This window comes from Thunnus thynnus, chromosome 15 (assembly GCF_963924715.1).
Source record: "Thunnus thynnus chromosome 15, fThuThy2.1, whole genome shotgun sequence".
In the NCBI taxonomy this organism is placed as follows: Eukaryota; Metazoa; Chordata; class Actinopteri; order Scombriformes; family Scombridae; genus Thunnus; species Thunnus thynnus.
Window position 1 is genome coordinate 299,421 of NC_089531.1, and position 15,000 is coordinate 314,420.

The 15,000-nt window shown below is 48.6% G+C and overlaps 1 protein-coding gene across 5 annotated transcripts in view; it reads right to left on the reverse strand.

The window, feature by feature from the left end:
• The window catches only part of rims2b (regulating synaptic membrane exocytosis 2b), a 79,117-nt gene that overhangs the window by 52,903 nt on the left and 11,214 nt on the right, over nucleotides 1–15,000 (reverse strand). For all 5 annotated transcript variants that reach the window (XM_067611797.1, XM_067611795.1, XM_067611796.1 and 2 more), the window contains exons 7-9: nucleotides 12,463–12,643; nucleotides 9,027–9,249; nucleotides 4,493–4,774 (exon numbers count right to left, since the gene is read on the reverse strand). In XM_067611797.1, the coding sequence (XP_067467898.1) occupies nucleotides 4,493–4,774; nucleotides 9,027–9,249; nucleotides 12,463–12,643 (686 nt within the window). The remainder of the gene's footprint in view (nucleotides 1–4,492; nucleotides 4,775–9,026; nucleotides 9,250–12,462; nucleotides 12,644–15,000) is intronic.

Here is a 15,000-nt window from a genome sequence, read left to right on the forward strand (position 1 = left end):
ACCAACAACAGTTCTTACATACTAAGTTCAGGCAAAATTAAAATAAAATTTATATTGTCTTCAGTATAAATATGAGATTATCTTCATAACTGAAAGCATGATTTGTTCTCTTGGAGCTTTAATAATCAAAAGTCTAGACAGACACGGTTGTCTTGTGCTTTTATTATATTATAAACACAACATAAAGGTTCAAATAACAGCAAGTTTAAAACTGGACCCAGTTTATTTATATATTATATATTATATATTATGTTATTTATATGGCGCCAAATCACAGCAAAACTCATCTCAGGCTGTTTTCACTGCCGGCTGTATGAGGAGGCCTCTGTTTGAGTTGGACTGACCTTTGACCTCCAAGAGGAACCTTAATGATTTCCTTGTGAATTTATTCTGCTTTCTTAATAAACGGTTGTGTTAACATGCATTTAAGTTTAGTACGTTCCTTTGTTGCTGTCCCGAGGGCTTTAAAGGTACCTCAGTCAACAGGAGCCCAACAGAAGAACCACCGAGAACAGACGTGGTACCTTACAGAGCTTTAACAGAACCTTAAAATCACTGCAGACTACAGATTACAACCATCCAGAACATGTAGCATGAAACCTGTAGAACTACAGAAGATCCCAGAGAGATGTTCTGCCCTCTACAGGAGGTCAGAGGTCACAGTCTGCCTGTTTGGTTCTTGTGGGAACCCTCTGCTGTCCGTCAGAGGAGCTGCAGGTGAGTTCAGCTCTAAGAAGATTATCACACTGAGCTAATTATCGTCAGAGAGAGAGAACACGCTGGGAACATCAGCCACGTTCCCTCACTGGAACCCTGCCCGCGTCTAAGCCCCTCCCACCGAGGACGCAGGAGAGACCTGAGGACACCAAGCAAGGAGAGAGGAAACGAGGAAACCAAGCGAGGAGAGAGGACACAAGGAAACCAAGCAAGGAGAGAGGACACGAGGAAACCAAGTGAGGAGAGAGGACACGAGGACACCAAGCTAGGAGAGAGGACACGAGGAAACCAAGCTAGGAGAGAGGACACGAGGAAACCAAGCGAGGAGAGAGGAAACGAGGAAACCAAGCTAGGAGAGAGGACACAAGGAAACCAAGCGAGGAGAGAGGACACGAGGAAACCAAGCAAGGAGAGAGGACACGAGGACACCAAGCTAGGAGAGAGGACACGAGGAAACCAAGCTAGGAGAGAGGACACGAGGAAACCAAGCGAGGAGAGAGGACACGAGGAAACCAAGCGAGGAGAGAGGACACGAGGACACCAAGCGAGGAGAGAGGACACGAGGAAACCAAGCTAGGAGAGAGGAAACGAGGACACCAAGCGAGGAGAGAGGACACGAGGACACCAAGCGAGGAGAGAGGAAACGAGGACACCAAGCGAGGAGAGAGGACACGAGGAAACCAAGCTAGGAGAGAGGACACGAGGACACCAAGCGAGGAGAGAGGACACGAGGAAACCAAGCTAGGAGAGAGGAAACGAGGACACCAAGCGAGGAGAGAGGAAACGAGGACACCAAGCGAGGAGAGAGGACACGAGGACACCAAGCGAGGAGAGAGGACACGAGGAAACCAAGCTAGGAGAGAGGACACGAGGAAACCAAGCGAGGAGAGAGGACACGAGGACACCAAGCGAGGAGAGAGGACACGAGGAAACCAAGCGAGGAGAGAGGACACGAGGAAACCAAGCGAGGAGAGAGGAAACAAGGAAACCAAGCGAGGAGAGAGGACACGAGGAAACCAAGCGAGGAGAGAGGACACGAGGACACCAAGCTAGGAGAGAGGACACGAGGAAACCAAGCTAGGAGAGAGGACACGAGGACCCCAAGCAAGGAGAGAGGACACGAGGAAACCAAGCTAGGAGAGAGGACACAAGGAAACCAAGCGAGGAGAGAGGACACGAGGAAACCAAGCAAGGAGAGAGGACACGAGGACACCAAGCTAGGAGAGAGGACACGAGGAAACCAAGCGAGGAGAGAGGACACGAGGACACCAAGCAAGGAGAGAGGACACGAGGAAACCAAGCTAGGAGAGAGGACAGGAGGAAACCAAGCTAGGAGAGAGGACACAAGGACACCAAGCTAGGAGAGAGGACACGAGGAAACCAAGTGAGGAGAGAGGACACGAGGAAACCAAGCAAGGAGAGAGGACACGAAGACACCAAGCTAGGAGAGAGGACACGAGGAAACCAAGCTAGGAGAGAGGACACGAGGAAACCAAGCTAGGAGAGAGGACACGAGGAAACCAAGCTAGGAGAGAGGACACGAGGAAACCAAGCTAGGAGAGAGGACACGAGGACACCAAGCTAGGAGAGAGGACACGAGGAAACCAAGCTAGGAGAGAGGACACGAGGAAACCAAACAAGGAGAGAGGACACGAGGAAACCAAGCGAGGAGAGAGGACACGAGGAAACCAAGCGAGGAGAGAGGAAACGAGGAAACCAAAGTAGGAGAGAGGAAACGAGGAAACCAAAGTAGGAGAGAGGACACGAGGAAACCAAGCGAGGAGAGAGGACACGAGGAAACCAAGCGAGGAGAGAGGACACGAGGACACCAAGCGAGGAGAGAGGACACGAGGAAACCAAGCGAGGAGAGAGGACACGAGGAAACCAAGCGAGGAGAGAGGAAACAAGGAAACCAAGCGAGGAGAGAGGACACGAGGAAACCAAGCGAGGAGAGAGGACACGAGGACACCAAGCGAGGAGAGAGGACACGAGGAAACCAAGGGAGGAGAGAGGACACGAGGACACCAAGCGAGGAGAGAGGACACGAGGAAACCAAGCTAGGAGAGAGGAAACGAGGACACCAAGCGAGGAGAGAGGAAACGAGGACACCAAGCGAGGAGAGAGGACACGAGGACACCAAGCGAGGAGAGAGGACACAAGGAAACCAAGCGAGGAGAGAGGACACGAGGAAACCAAGCGAGGAGAGAGGACACGAGGAAACCAAGCGAGGAGAGAGGAAACAAGGAAACCAAGCTAGGAGAGAGGACACGAAGACACCAAGCGAGGAGAGAGGAAACAAGGAAACCAAGCTAGGAGAGAGGACACGAGGACACCAAGCGAGGAGAGAGGACACGAGGAAACCAAGCTAGGAGAGAGGACATGAGGACACCAAGCGAGGAGAGAGGAAACGAGGAAACCAAGCGAGGAGAGAGGACACGAGGAAACCAAGCGAGGAGAGAGGACACGAGGAAACCAAGCGAGGAGAGAGGACACGAGGAAACCAAGCGAGGAGAGAGGACACGAGGACACCAAGCAAGGAGAGAGGAAACAAGGAAACCAAAGTAGGAGAGAGGACACGAGGAAACCAAGCGAGGAGAGAGGAAACGAGGACACCAAGCGAGGAGAGAGGACACGAGGAAACCAAGCAAGGAGAGAGGACACGAGGACACCAAGCGAGGAGAGAGGACACGAGGACACCAAGCAAGGAGAGAGGACACGAGGAAACCAAGCGAGGAGAGAGGACACGAGGACACCAAGCAAGGAGAGAGGAAACAAGGAAACCAAGCGAGGAGAGAGGACACCAGGACACCAAGCGAGGAGAGAGGACACGAGGAAACGAAGCGAGGAGAGAGGACACGAGGAAACCAAGCAAGGAGAGAGGAAACGAGGAAACCAAAGTAGGAGAGAGGAAACGAGGAAACCAAGCAAGGAGAGAGGAAACGAGGAAACCAAAGTAGGAGAGAGGAAACGAGGAAACCAAAGTAGGAGAGAGGAAACGAGGAAATATGTTTTTAGAGAAATGAGACTTTTACTCTGAAGTGACGTCTGTTTCTGATGACGGCTGTGATCAGCTGATCAGCTGATGTGATGCAGTTTGTGTCTGAACACATTTGCACTGTGACACTAATAAAGCTGCACAGTTACTGCAGCAGCTGTTTCCTGTTTAACAAACACCTGCATTCAGTATTTATACTGCGTACTGCTCAGTATTTATACTGCACACTGCTCAGTATTTATACTGCGTACTGCTCAGTATTTATACTGCACACTGCTCAGTATTTATACTGCGTACTGCTCAGTATTTATATTGCTTACTGCTCAGTATTTATACTGCATACTGCTTAGTATTTATATTGCTTACTGCTCAGTATTTATACTGCACACTGCTCAATATTTATACTGCGTACTGCTCAGTATTTATACTGCACACTGCTCAGTATTTATACTGCGTACTGCTCAGTATTTATACTGCGTACTGCTCAGTATTTATATTGCTTACTGCTCAGTATTTATACTGCGTACTGCTCAGTACTTATACTGCGTACTGCTCAGTACTTATACTGCGTACTGCTCAGTATTTATATTGCTTACTGCTCAGTATTTATACTGCATACTGCTCAGTATTTATACTGCGTACTGCTCAGTTGTTGTTGATTGTTTGTGTACAGAATGAGTTCAGTCTCTAATAAAATGTTAACGCAAAGCTTTACATGTAATAATTTCATATCTGTGTGGAGAATGCATTAGCGGCTAGCATGTAGCATGTAGCACTCACGGTCAGGCTCGTCACAGCTGGTGTAGTCGGGCGTGGTCGCCAGGTCCTCCTCTGAGCTGCTGAAGCTGCCAATCACGTGCATCCTCCCCATCCTCCCTCCCCCCTGTGCTGCGCTCTCATTGGCTGACTTCCTCTTGAGGGCAGCGCTCGGGTCCAGGTGTTGCTGAGGTATGGGGCTGCTGCGAGGAGAGGAGGGGCTGATGTGGTTGGCTGCCCGGTCCACCGAGTACAACCTCTGACCTCCAGCTCCGACCAATCCTGAAGCCCGAGGCTGCCGGAGAGCTGAGAGCAGAAAACACATGTCAGACTGCTGCCGAGCAAGGCACCAGCAGGCTGATGGTTCTATTCTCTGTCATGAAGCAAGGCACCAGTAGGTTGATGGTTCTATTCTCTGTCATGAAGCAAGGCACCAGTAGGTTGATGGTTCTATTCTCTGTCATGAAGCAAGGCACCAGCAGGCTGATGGTTCTATTCTCTGTCATGAAGCAAGGCACCAGCAGGTTGATGGTTCTATTCTCTGTCATGAAGCAAGGCACCAGCAGGCTGATGGTTCTATTCTCTGTCATGAAGCAAGGCACCAGCAGGCTGATGGTTCTATTCTCTGTCATGAAGCAAGGCACCAGTAGGTTGATGGTTCTATTCTCTGTCATGAAGCAAGGCACCAGTAGGTTGATGGTTCTATTCTCTGTCATAAACAAGGCACCAGCAGGTTGATGGTTCTATTCTCTGTCATGAAGCAAGGCACCAGTAGGTTGATGGTTCTATTCCCTGTAATGAAGCAAGGCACCAGTAGGTTGATGGTTCTATTCTCTGTCATAAACAACGCACCAGCAGGTTGATGGTTCTATTCTCTGTCATGAAGCAAGGCACCAGTAGGTTGATGGTTCTATTCCCTGTAATGAAGCAAGGCACCAGTAGGTTGATGGTTCTATTCCCTGTCATGAAGCAAGGCACCAGTAGGCTGATGGTTCTATTCTCTGTCATGAAGCAAGGCACCAGCAGGCTGATGGTTCTATTCTCTGTCATGAAGCAAGGCACCAGCAGGCTGATGGTTCTATTCTCTGTCATGAAGCAAGGCACCAGTAGGCTGATGGTTCTATTCTCTGTCATGAAGCAAGGCACCAGTAGGCTGATGGTTCTATTCTCTGTCATGAAGCAAGGCACCAGTAGGTTGATGGTTCTATTCTCTGTCATAAAGCAAGTCACCAGTAGGTTGATGGTTCTATTCTCTGTCATGAAGCAAGGCACCAGTAGGTTGATGGTTCTATTCCCTGTCATGAAGCAAGGCACCAGTAGGTTGATGGTTCTATTCCCTGTCATGAAGCAAGGCACCAGTAGGTTGATGGTTCTATTCTCTGTCATGAAGCAAGGCACCAGTAGGTTGATGTCATGAGGCAAGGCACCAGTAGGTTGATGGTTCTATTCTCTGTCATGAAGCAAGGCACCAGCAGGCTGATGGTTCTATTCTCTGTCATGAAGCAAGGCACCAGTAGGCTGATGGTTCTATTCTCTGTCATGAAGCAAGGCACCAGTAGGTTGATGGTTCTATTCTCTGTCATGAAGCAAGGCACCAGTAGGTTGATGGTTCTATTCTCTGTCATGAAGCAAGGCACCAGTAGGTTGATGGTTCTATTCTCTGTCATAAAGCAAGTCACCAGTAGGTTGATGGTTCTATTCTCTGTCATGAAGCAAGGCACCAGTAGGTTGATGGTTCTATTCCCTGTCATGAAGCAAGGCACCAGTAGGTTGATGGTTCTATTCTCTGTCATGAAGCAAGGCACCAGTAGGTTGATGGTTCTATTCCCTGTCATAAAGCAAGGCACCAGTAGGTTGATGGTTCTATTCTCTGTCATAAAGCAAGGCACCAATAGGTTGATGGTTCTATTCCCTGTCATAAAGCAAGGCACCAGTAGGTTGATGGTTCAATTCCCTGTCATAAAGCAAGGCACCAGTAGGTTGATGGTTCTATTCCCTGTCATGAAGCAAGGCACCAGTAGGTTGATGGTTCTATTCTCTGTCATGAAGCAAGGCACCAGTAGGTTGATGGTTCTATTCTCTGTCATGAAGCAAGGCACCAGTAGGTTGATGGTTCTATTCTCTGTCATAAAGCAAGGCACCAGTAGGTTGATGGTTCTATTCCCTGTCATAAAGCAAGGCACCGATAGGTTGATGGTTCTATTCTCTGTCATGAAGCAAGGCACCAGTAGGTTGATGGTTCTATTCCCTGTCATAAAGCAAGGCACCAGCAGGCTGATGGTTCTATTCTCTGTCATGAAGCAAGGCACCAGTAGGTTGATGGTTCTATTCTCTGTCATAAACAAGGTACCAGTAGGTTGATGGTTCTATTCTCTGTCATGAAGCAAGGCACCAGTAGGTTGATGGTTCTATTCCCTGTAATGAAGCAAAGCACCAGTAGGTTGATGGTTCTATTCCCTGTCATGAAGCAAGGCACCAGTAGGTTGATGGTTCTATTCTCTGTCATAAAGCAAGGCACCAGTAGGTTGATGGTTCTATTCCCTGTCATAAAGCAAGGCACCAGTAGGTTGATGGTTCTATTCTCTGTCATAAAGCAAGGTTCCAGTAGGTTGATGGTTCTATTCTCTGTCATAAAGCAAGGTTCCAGTAGGTTGATGGTTCTATTCTCTGTCATGAAGCAAGGCACCAGTAGGTTGATGGTTCTATTCCGTGTAATGAAGCAAGGCACCAGTAGGTTGATGGTTCTATTCTCTGTCATGAAGCAAGGCACCAGTAGGTTGATGGTTCTATTCCCTGTCATGAAGCAAGGCACCAATAGGTTGATGGTTCTATTCTGTGTAATGAAGCAAGGCACCAGTAGGTTGATGGTTCTATTCCCTGTCATGAAGCAAGGCACCAGTAGGTTGATGGTTCTATTCCCTGTCATGAAGCAAGGCACCAGTAGGTTGATGGTTCTATTCCCTGTCATGAAGCAAGGCACCGTTAGGTTGATGGTTCTATTCTCTGTCATAAAGCAAGGCACCAGTAGGTTGATGGTTCTATTCCCTGTCATAAAGCAAGGCACCAGTAGGTTGATGGTTCTATTCCCTGTCATGAAGCAAGGCACCAGTAGGTTGATGGTTCTATTCCCTGTCATAAAGCAAGGCACCAGTAGGTTGATGGTTCTATTCCCTGTCATAAAGCAAGGCACCAGTAGGTTGATGGTTCTATTCTCTGTCATGAAGCAAGGCACCAGCAGGTTGATGGTTCTATTCTCTGTCATAAAGCAAGGCACCAGTAGGTTGATGGTTCTATTCCCTGTCATAAAGCAAGGCACCAGTAGGTTGATGGTTTTATTCTCTGTCATGAAGCAAGGCACCAATAGGTTGATGGTTCTATTCCCTGTCATAAAGCAAGGCACCAGTAGGTTGATGGTTCTATTCTCTGTCATAAAGCAAGGCACCAATAGGTTGATGGTTCTATTCCCTGTCATAAAGCAAGGCACCAGTAGGTTGATGGTTCAATTCCCTGTCATGAAGCAAGGCACCAGTAGGTTGATGGTTCTATTCTCTGTCATGAAGCAAGGCACCAGTAGGTTGATGGTTCTATTCTCTGTCATAAAGCAAGGCACCAGTAGGTTGATGGTTCTATTCCCTGTCATAAAGCAAGGCACCAGTAGGTTGATGGTTCTATTCCCTGTCATAAAGCAAGGCACCAGTAGGTTGATGGTTCTATTCTCTGTCATAAAGCAAGGCACCGATAGGTTGATGGTTCTATTCTCTGTCATGAAGCAAGGCACCAGTAGGTTGATGGTTCTATTCTCTGTCATGAAGCAAGGCACCAGTAGGTTGATGGTTCTATTCTGTGTCATGAAGCAAGGCACCAGTAGGTTGATGGTTCTATTCCCTGTCATAAAGCAAGGCACCAGTAGGTTGATGGTTCTATTCTCTGTCATGAAGCAAGGCACCAGTAGGTTGATGGTTCTATTCCCTATCATAAAGCAAGGCACCAGTAGGTTGATGGTTCTATTCCCTATCATAAAGCAAGGCACCGGCAGTCTGATGGTTCTATTCCGTCATGAGGCAAGGCAGCGGCAGGCTGATGGTTCTATTCCCTATAATGAAGCAAGGCAGCGGCAGGCTGATGGTTCTATTCCCTGTAATGAAGCAAGGCACTGGCAGGCTGATGGTTCTATTCCCTGTAATGAAGCAAGGCAGCGGCAGGCTGATGGTTCTATTCACTGTAATGAAGCAAGGCACCGGCAGGCTGATGGTTCTATTCACTGTAATGAAGCAAGGCACCGGCAGGCTGATGGTTCTATTCCCTGTAATGAAGCAAGGCAGCGGCAGGCTGATGGTTCTATTCCATATAATGAAGCAAGGCAGCGGCAGGCTGATGGTTCTATTCCCTATAATGAAGCAAGGCAGCGGCAGGCTGATGGTTCTATTCCCTATAATGAAGCAAGGCATCGGCAGATTGATGGTTCTATTCCCTGTAATGAAGCAAGGCAGCGGCAGGCTGATGGTTCTATTCCCTATAATGAAGCAAGGCATCGGCAGATTGATGGTTGTGTTCTCACCGTGCCTCGGGGTCAGGTGATCCTCTGCGGTTTCCAGGGAGATGTCGCTGTGGCGGCGTTGGTGGCGGACCCTGCCAACTTGAGCTAACATCCTCATGGCCTCCTCGCTCGGCTGCGGCTTCACTGGGTAACGAGCCAGGTTGGGGTCGCTACGGTAACGGGCCTGAAACTCCTCCTGCTGCCGCCGCAGCTCGAGCTCATCCTGAACCTGATCCAGAGGGTCCTGAACCAGGAGGAGGAAGGTCACCATCACCATCATCACCATGGTAACCACCATCATCATCACCAGCTATCAGCATCCCCTACAGACTGCAGAGCTCATTACTGCCACACTGCAGGACTGAGGTCACCTCATTAATATTCTGTTAATATTCTGTGAAATGTGATTTATGAAACATCTGATGAACATCAAAATAAAGACCAAATTAAAAATAACGCTGAGTTTACCGTTGGAGAGTACTGGTGGCGTATTGCTCATCGGTGCCGTGAGTAGCCAATGTCACTCCTGTTTGTGTTCGGGACACAACGCTACTAACGCTACATCCTCCTACTAACACACTTGTTAACTGCTGCTATGGGACCTCTTTTCAGCCCTCTCCTATTGTTATTAACCTCACCCCCCCCTTCCCCTTTATTTCATGGTATACCCTGGTCTCCCTACTTGTTTTTTCCCCAACCTAGCTTTTCCCCTCCCCTTTCCCCCCGCTCCTCAATAAAAACTACTGGTTATCCCCCAATGAACTTATCTCTGCTCGCTCCGCTGGCATCCTCCACCGCTGCCAATACCTTCATCGCGGCTCCAGACACACCCGCTATTTATATTTCTCCACTAACCGTAACATCCTACCAGTATACTACATCCAAAGCATTCATTTCCACTGTGCCCCCTCCGCTGCAACCCCCTACACTGTCAACCTAGATAACCTAAGACCTCTCCAGCATGCCCCCTATTACATCGCCCTCTCATCCGATCAATTTTGCCCTCCTCAACACCTGATCATTAAACAACAAAGCCCCCATCATACATGAACTAGTCCTGGACAATTTAACTGAATTTCTCCTGGTCACAGAAACTTGGCAACAACCTGACTATTTTTTCCCTCTCAAACAAGAGTCCCCTCGGATTTTGGCTACATCTGCAAACCCTGTCCCTCTCATCACGGAGGTGGTCTAGCTGTTTTATTCAATCAGAACTTCAGTATCACAGAACTCACCCTCCCCACAGTCTCATCATTTGAACTCCTGGCATTTAAAGCCTGTTGCTCAATGACTGTCATCCTCACTTACCGGCCACCCAAACCTAATCCATCTTACCTGTCTGAACTGTCCAAACTCCTCACAGTTGCCTGATCTCTCTCCTCATGTCTACAGCTGCTCGGTGATTTAAACATACACATTGATTCACCAACCTGTAAGTTTGCATCTGAATTCATCAATTTACCCAGCAATTTCAACCTAGCGCAGCACGTCACCATCCCCACCCATGTCAAAGACCATATCCATGACCTAGTCTGCTCTGTCAATCTACTGGTACTCAACATCCATCTGTCCCATTTTCCTCTGACAGATCATAATCTCATCCAGTTCGTTATTCCATTCCCAGACCCACATCCACAACTCCTCAGAGAAATAACCTTCAACTCTCAGATCTGCTCTCCAATGCTCTCCTCCTGGAACCAGCCCCCACCTCACCTGATGATCTTGCCAATTACCTCAACACCACATTATTTGCCTCCATCGACACACTGACCCTCTGAGCTATGCACCATGAAACAGACTGGCCGCCGACTGGAACGACTCTCCAAGAAAACATCACTCACTGTCCACCACGACGCCTACAAACTCACCTCTCCTCCACCCTCTTCTCCACCGTGAACAGCCTCCTCAAGCCCTGTGCTGATTCCCTCTCCACCTCTACACCTGATTTTTTGGCCCTGATTCTGGCCCCTCTCCTCTCCGTCCCTTTTGACCTCCCTACCCCTCCTCCCCATCGCCACCTCTCCAGGTTTGTTCCAGTTGTCCCCTCCATCACCTCCAAACTCATCAGCTAAACCAAACCCACAACCCCCTCCCCACCCCCCTGCTGAAGACATGCCTTCCCATCCTATGCCCCCAGCTCACCAATGTCTTCAACTCCTCACTGTCCCATGGAATTGTCCCATCCGCCTTCAAAACTGTTGCTGTCTCCTAAAAAAGCCTGGTCTTGATCCATCCTGCCTCAACTCCTATCAGCCAATCTCCATCTTCCCTTCCTCTCTAAAACTCTGGAACGCCTCGTAGCCTCACAACTCCAAACCCACCTGCAATCCAATAACCTACTTGAACCCCTCCAGTCTGGTTTTCGCCCCCTCCACAGTACTGAAACTGCCCTCCTCAAAGAATTCAATGATCTCCTCACCTGTACTGATACCAGAGCCCTTAACATCCTCATCCTCCTCGACCTGATGTAGCCTTCGATAGTGTGAGCCACAACATCTCACTCAGCAGACTTGAAGACCTCAGTATCGAGGGCACCACACTTACTGGATCTGGTCCAACCTCTCCAAGAGATCACACTTCATTTCTCTTCACAACCACACTGTCCCAATCACAGTCACACAGGTTCCACACTCAGCCCTCTACTACATTCTCCCTCTTGGTCAGATTCTCTGCCACTTCAATCTGGACTTCCACTGCTATGCCGATGACACTCAGATATACCTCAGCACCAAAGCCCCCCACAACCAACCCCTCTCCCACATTAATTCCCGCCTGTCTGCAATAAAAGTCTGGATGCAACAAAATTGTCTCAAACTTAATGACAAGACTGAACTCATTGGCTCCAAGTCCACCCTCAGCAGAACCAACATATCTACACTCATCATTGATGGCACCACAGACACCCCGTCCTCCCAGGCCCACAATCTTGGTGGGACCCTTGATCCCACCCTTCGCAATATCGCAAAGATCAGGCTCTCTCTTACACACCGTGCTGCTGAAACACTCGTCCATGTCTTTTACTCCCGTCTTGACTATTGTAACTCGCTCCTCTACAGCATCAGTGCAGCCTCCATCAACAGACTCCAACTGGTCCAAACTTCTTATTCACACCAAATCCTGGCACCGCTTCACCCCAGTCCAAAAAGAGCTCCATTGGCTTCCTGTCTCCTACCAGACCTCCTCTCAGCCTACCAACCATCTCAGTCCCTCAGATCCACCTCTGCTGGTCCAACTTTCACAGTTTTGGGGACAGAGCCTTCTTTAGGGCAGCTATATACGTACCATGTATAATTATTAATGCTTAAATACTAAAAATAAGAAACATAAATAAAAAACATAATAAAAATGTAATTAACAGAGTAAGTAATAAAAAGATAATTTACACATGAAATCAACTAAATCCTAAATAAATAAATGAATAATGACATGTTGCTGCTACCTGTTGCATCAGACTCACCTGTGAGTGCCAACGGCCTCGCCTGTCTCTGATTGGTCGTCTCCTGCCCCGCAGTTCCTCTTCCCCGTAACCATGGGAGCCATGTGGTGAGCGGGAGCGGCGGTCCAGACCAAGGTCAGAGGGTGAGCGAGGCATCCTGCCCCCCCCACCATCGTAGTACGATCCCGAGTGGCTCTGCCTCCTGTCGATCAAACAGAATGAGCCAATCAGAGCGGAGGAGGAGGAGTCTGTCCTTTTGAAATTGAAAACGCACACACTGAATTTAATAAAAGCACCCTGCAGGTGTTCAGGACAACAACTAACAGCCTGCACAGCTGAATGAGGCCAATTTCCATTATTATTGAAAATCCAAAAGCGATCAATTAAATATTGGCTTCATCTACAGGAAGTGACCTTCACTCCTTCCATCACAAAGCTCTGCAGCGCCGAGAGATCAGCGAAGGCAGAAGTCGCCTCACTCAGCTGGTTTTGATGCTTTGTTCCCAAACCAGTTCAAGCAGTGTTCTGCCTCAGGACCAGTCTGAGACCAGAACTATCAGAGTCAAGCAAATTATAACACAACAGAAACAAAATTACCTCACTTATTGGAACCCAAAATCACACAGACGAAGCAAACACTATCTGGCCCTAAAGAGATGCCTGACCACAGCGGCTGATGTTCAGACTGAGCTCACAGAAACAGCAGATACAAGACAACATGGCTGCTGCAGAGACAGAGCTGCACTTCCTCACACAGAGACTAAATCTAAATCTATGTATTATATATCATATATAATTATATATTATGTATATATTATTGGCTACATCCTGCACATGCACAATAATCAATAATTTACTTATGTGATTTTTTTCCACATTATGGGGTTTGAGTATCTCAGTTTCCTCATTAAGCAAAGACGTTAGTTCTGCTGTTATATATATACACAAATATATACGTATGGATTTGGTTATTGTCAACATTCATTATTCATACAGAGCTTTGGCAACACTGTATTTTGTTATGAATAAATAATTTGATTTATAAAGATATAAGAGAGAGAGAGACCCCCAGTCCTCCCAGTACAAAGCCCTTCAGTGCCACCAGTCACCAGTCACCTCTACCCACACACACCAAAAACAATCTGACCAACCAAATCATCTCAAAACAACAAGAAAATTATATCAAATATTGGAATGAAACCACAAAATCACAAAGTAAATTAGAATAGTATTTGAGTCTAAACAGAGAGTCCATGGTGGCGGAGAACCCGACCACCGTGAGAACCCGACCACCATGAGAACCCGACCACCGTGAGAACCCGACCACCGTGAGAACCCGACCACCATGAGAACCCGACCACCGTGAGAACCCGACCACCGTGAACCCGACCACCATGAGAACCCAACCACCGTGAGAACCCGACCACCATGAGAACCCAACCACCGTGAGAACCCGACCACCATGAGAACCCGACCACCGTGAGAACCCGACCACCGTGAACCCAACCACCATGAGAACCCAACCACCATGAGAACCCGACCACCATGAGAACCCGACCACCGTGAGAACCCGACCACCGTGAACCCAACCACCATGAGAACCCAACCACCATGAGAACCCGACCACCGTGAAAACCCGACCACCATGAGAACCCGACCACCATGAGAACCCGACCACCGTGAGAACCCGACCACCGTGAGAACCCGACCACCGTGAACCCAACCACCATGAGAACCCGACCACCATGAGAACCCGACCACCGTGAACCCGACCACCGTGAACCCGACCACCGTGAGAACCCGACCACCATGAGAACCCGACCACCGTGAACCCGACCACCGTGAACCCGACCACCATGAGAACCCGACCACCGTGAACCCGATCACCATGAGAACCCGACCACCGTGAGAACCCGACCACCATGAGAACCCGACCACCGTGAACCCGACCACCATGAGAACCCGACCACCGTGAACCCGACCACCGTGAGAACCCGACCACCATGAGAACCCGACCACCGTGAACCCGACCACCATGAGAACCCGACCACCATGAGAACCCGACCACCGTGAGAACCCGACCACCGTGAGAACCCGACCACCGTGAGAACCCGACCACCGTGAACCCGACCACCGTGAGAACCCGACCACCATGAGAACCCGACCACCGTGAGAACCCGACCACCGTGAACCCGACCACCGTGAGAACCCGACCACCGTGAGAACCCGACCACCGTGAGAACCCGACCACCGTGACACAGCCGGGACATAGAAACAGTCACAACAGGCTCCTCAGGGAGGCAGAATCTCACTTCCTGTTATACTGTGACAAATATAAAGATTTAAGAGAAGTTTAAATCATATATATCCTGAGTTTATCTGCCTCCCTGATCTCCAGAACCTGTCCTGTCTATGTGGGGAGAAAAGTCAATGTGCAGTAAAAGCTGCAAAATCTATGAAGACTTTTCATAATCTGAGAGAAATAAACTCTGTAGTAAATGTTTCTATGATTACATCTGTAAAAATGCCTTTTATTATATTGTATTTAATATTATTGTT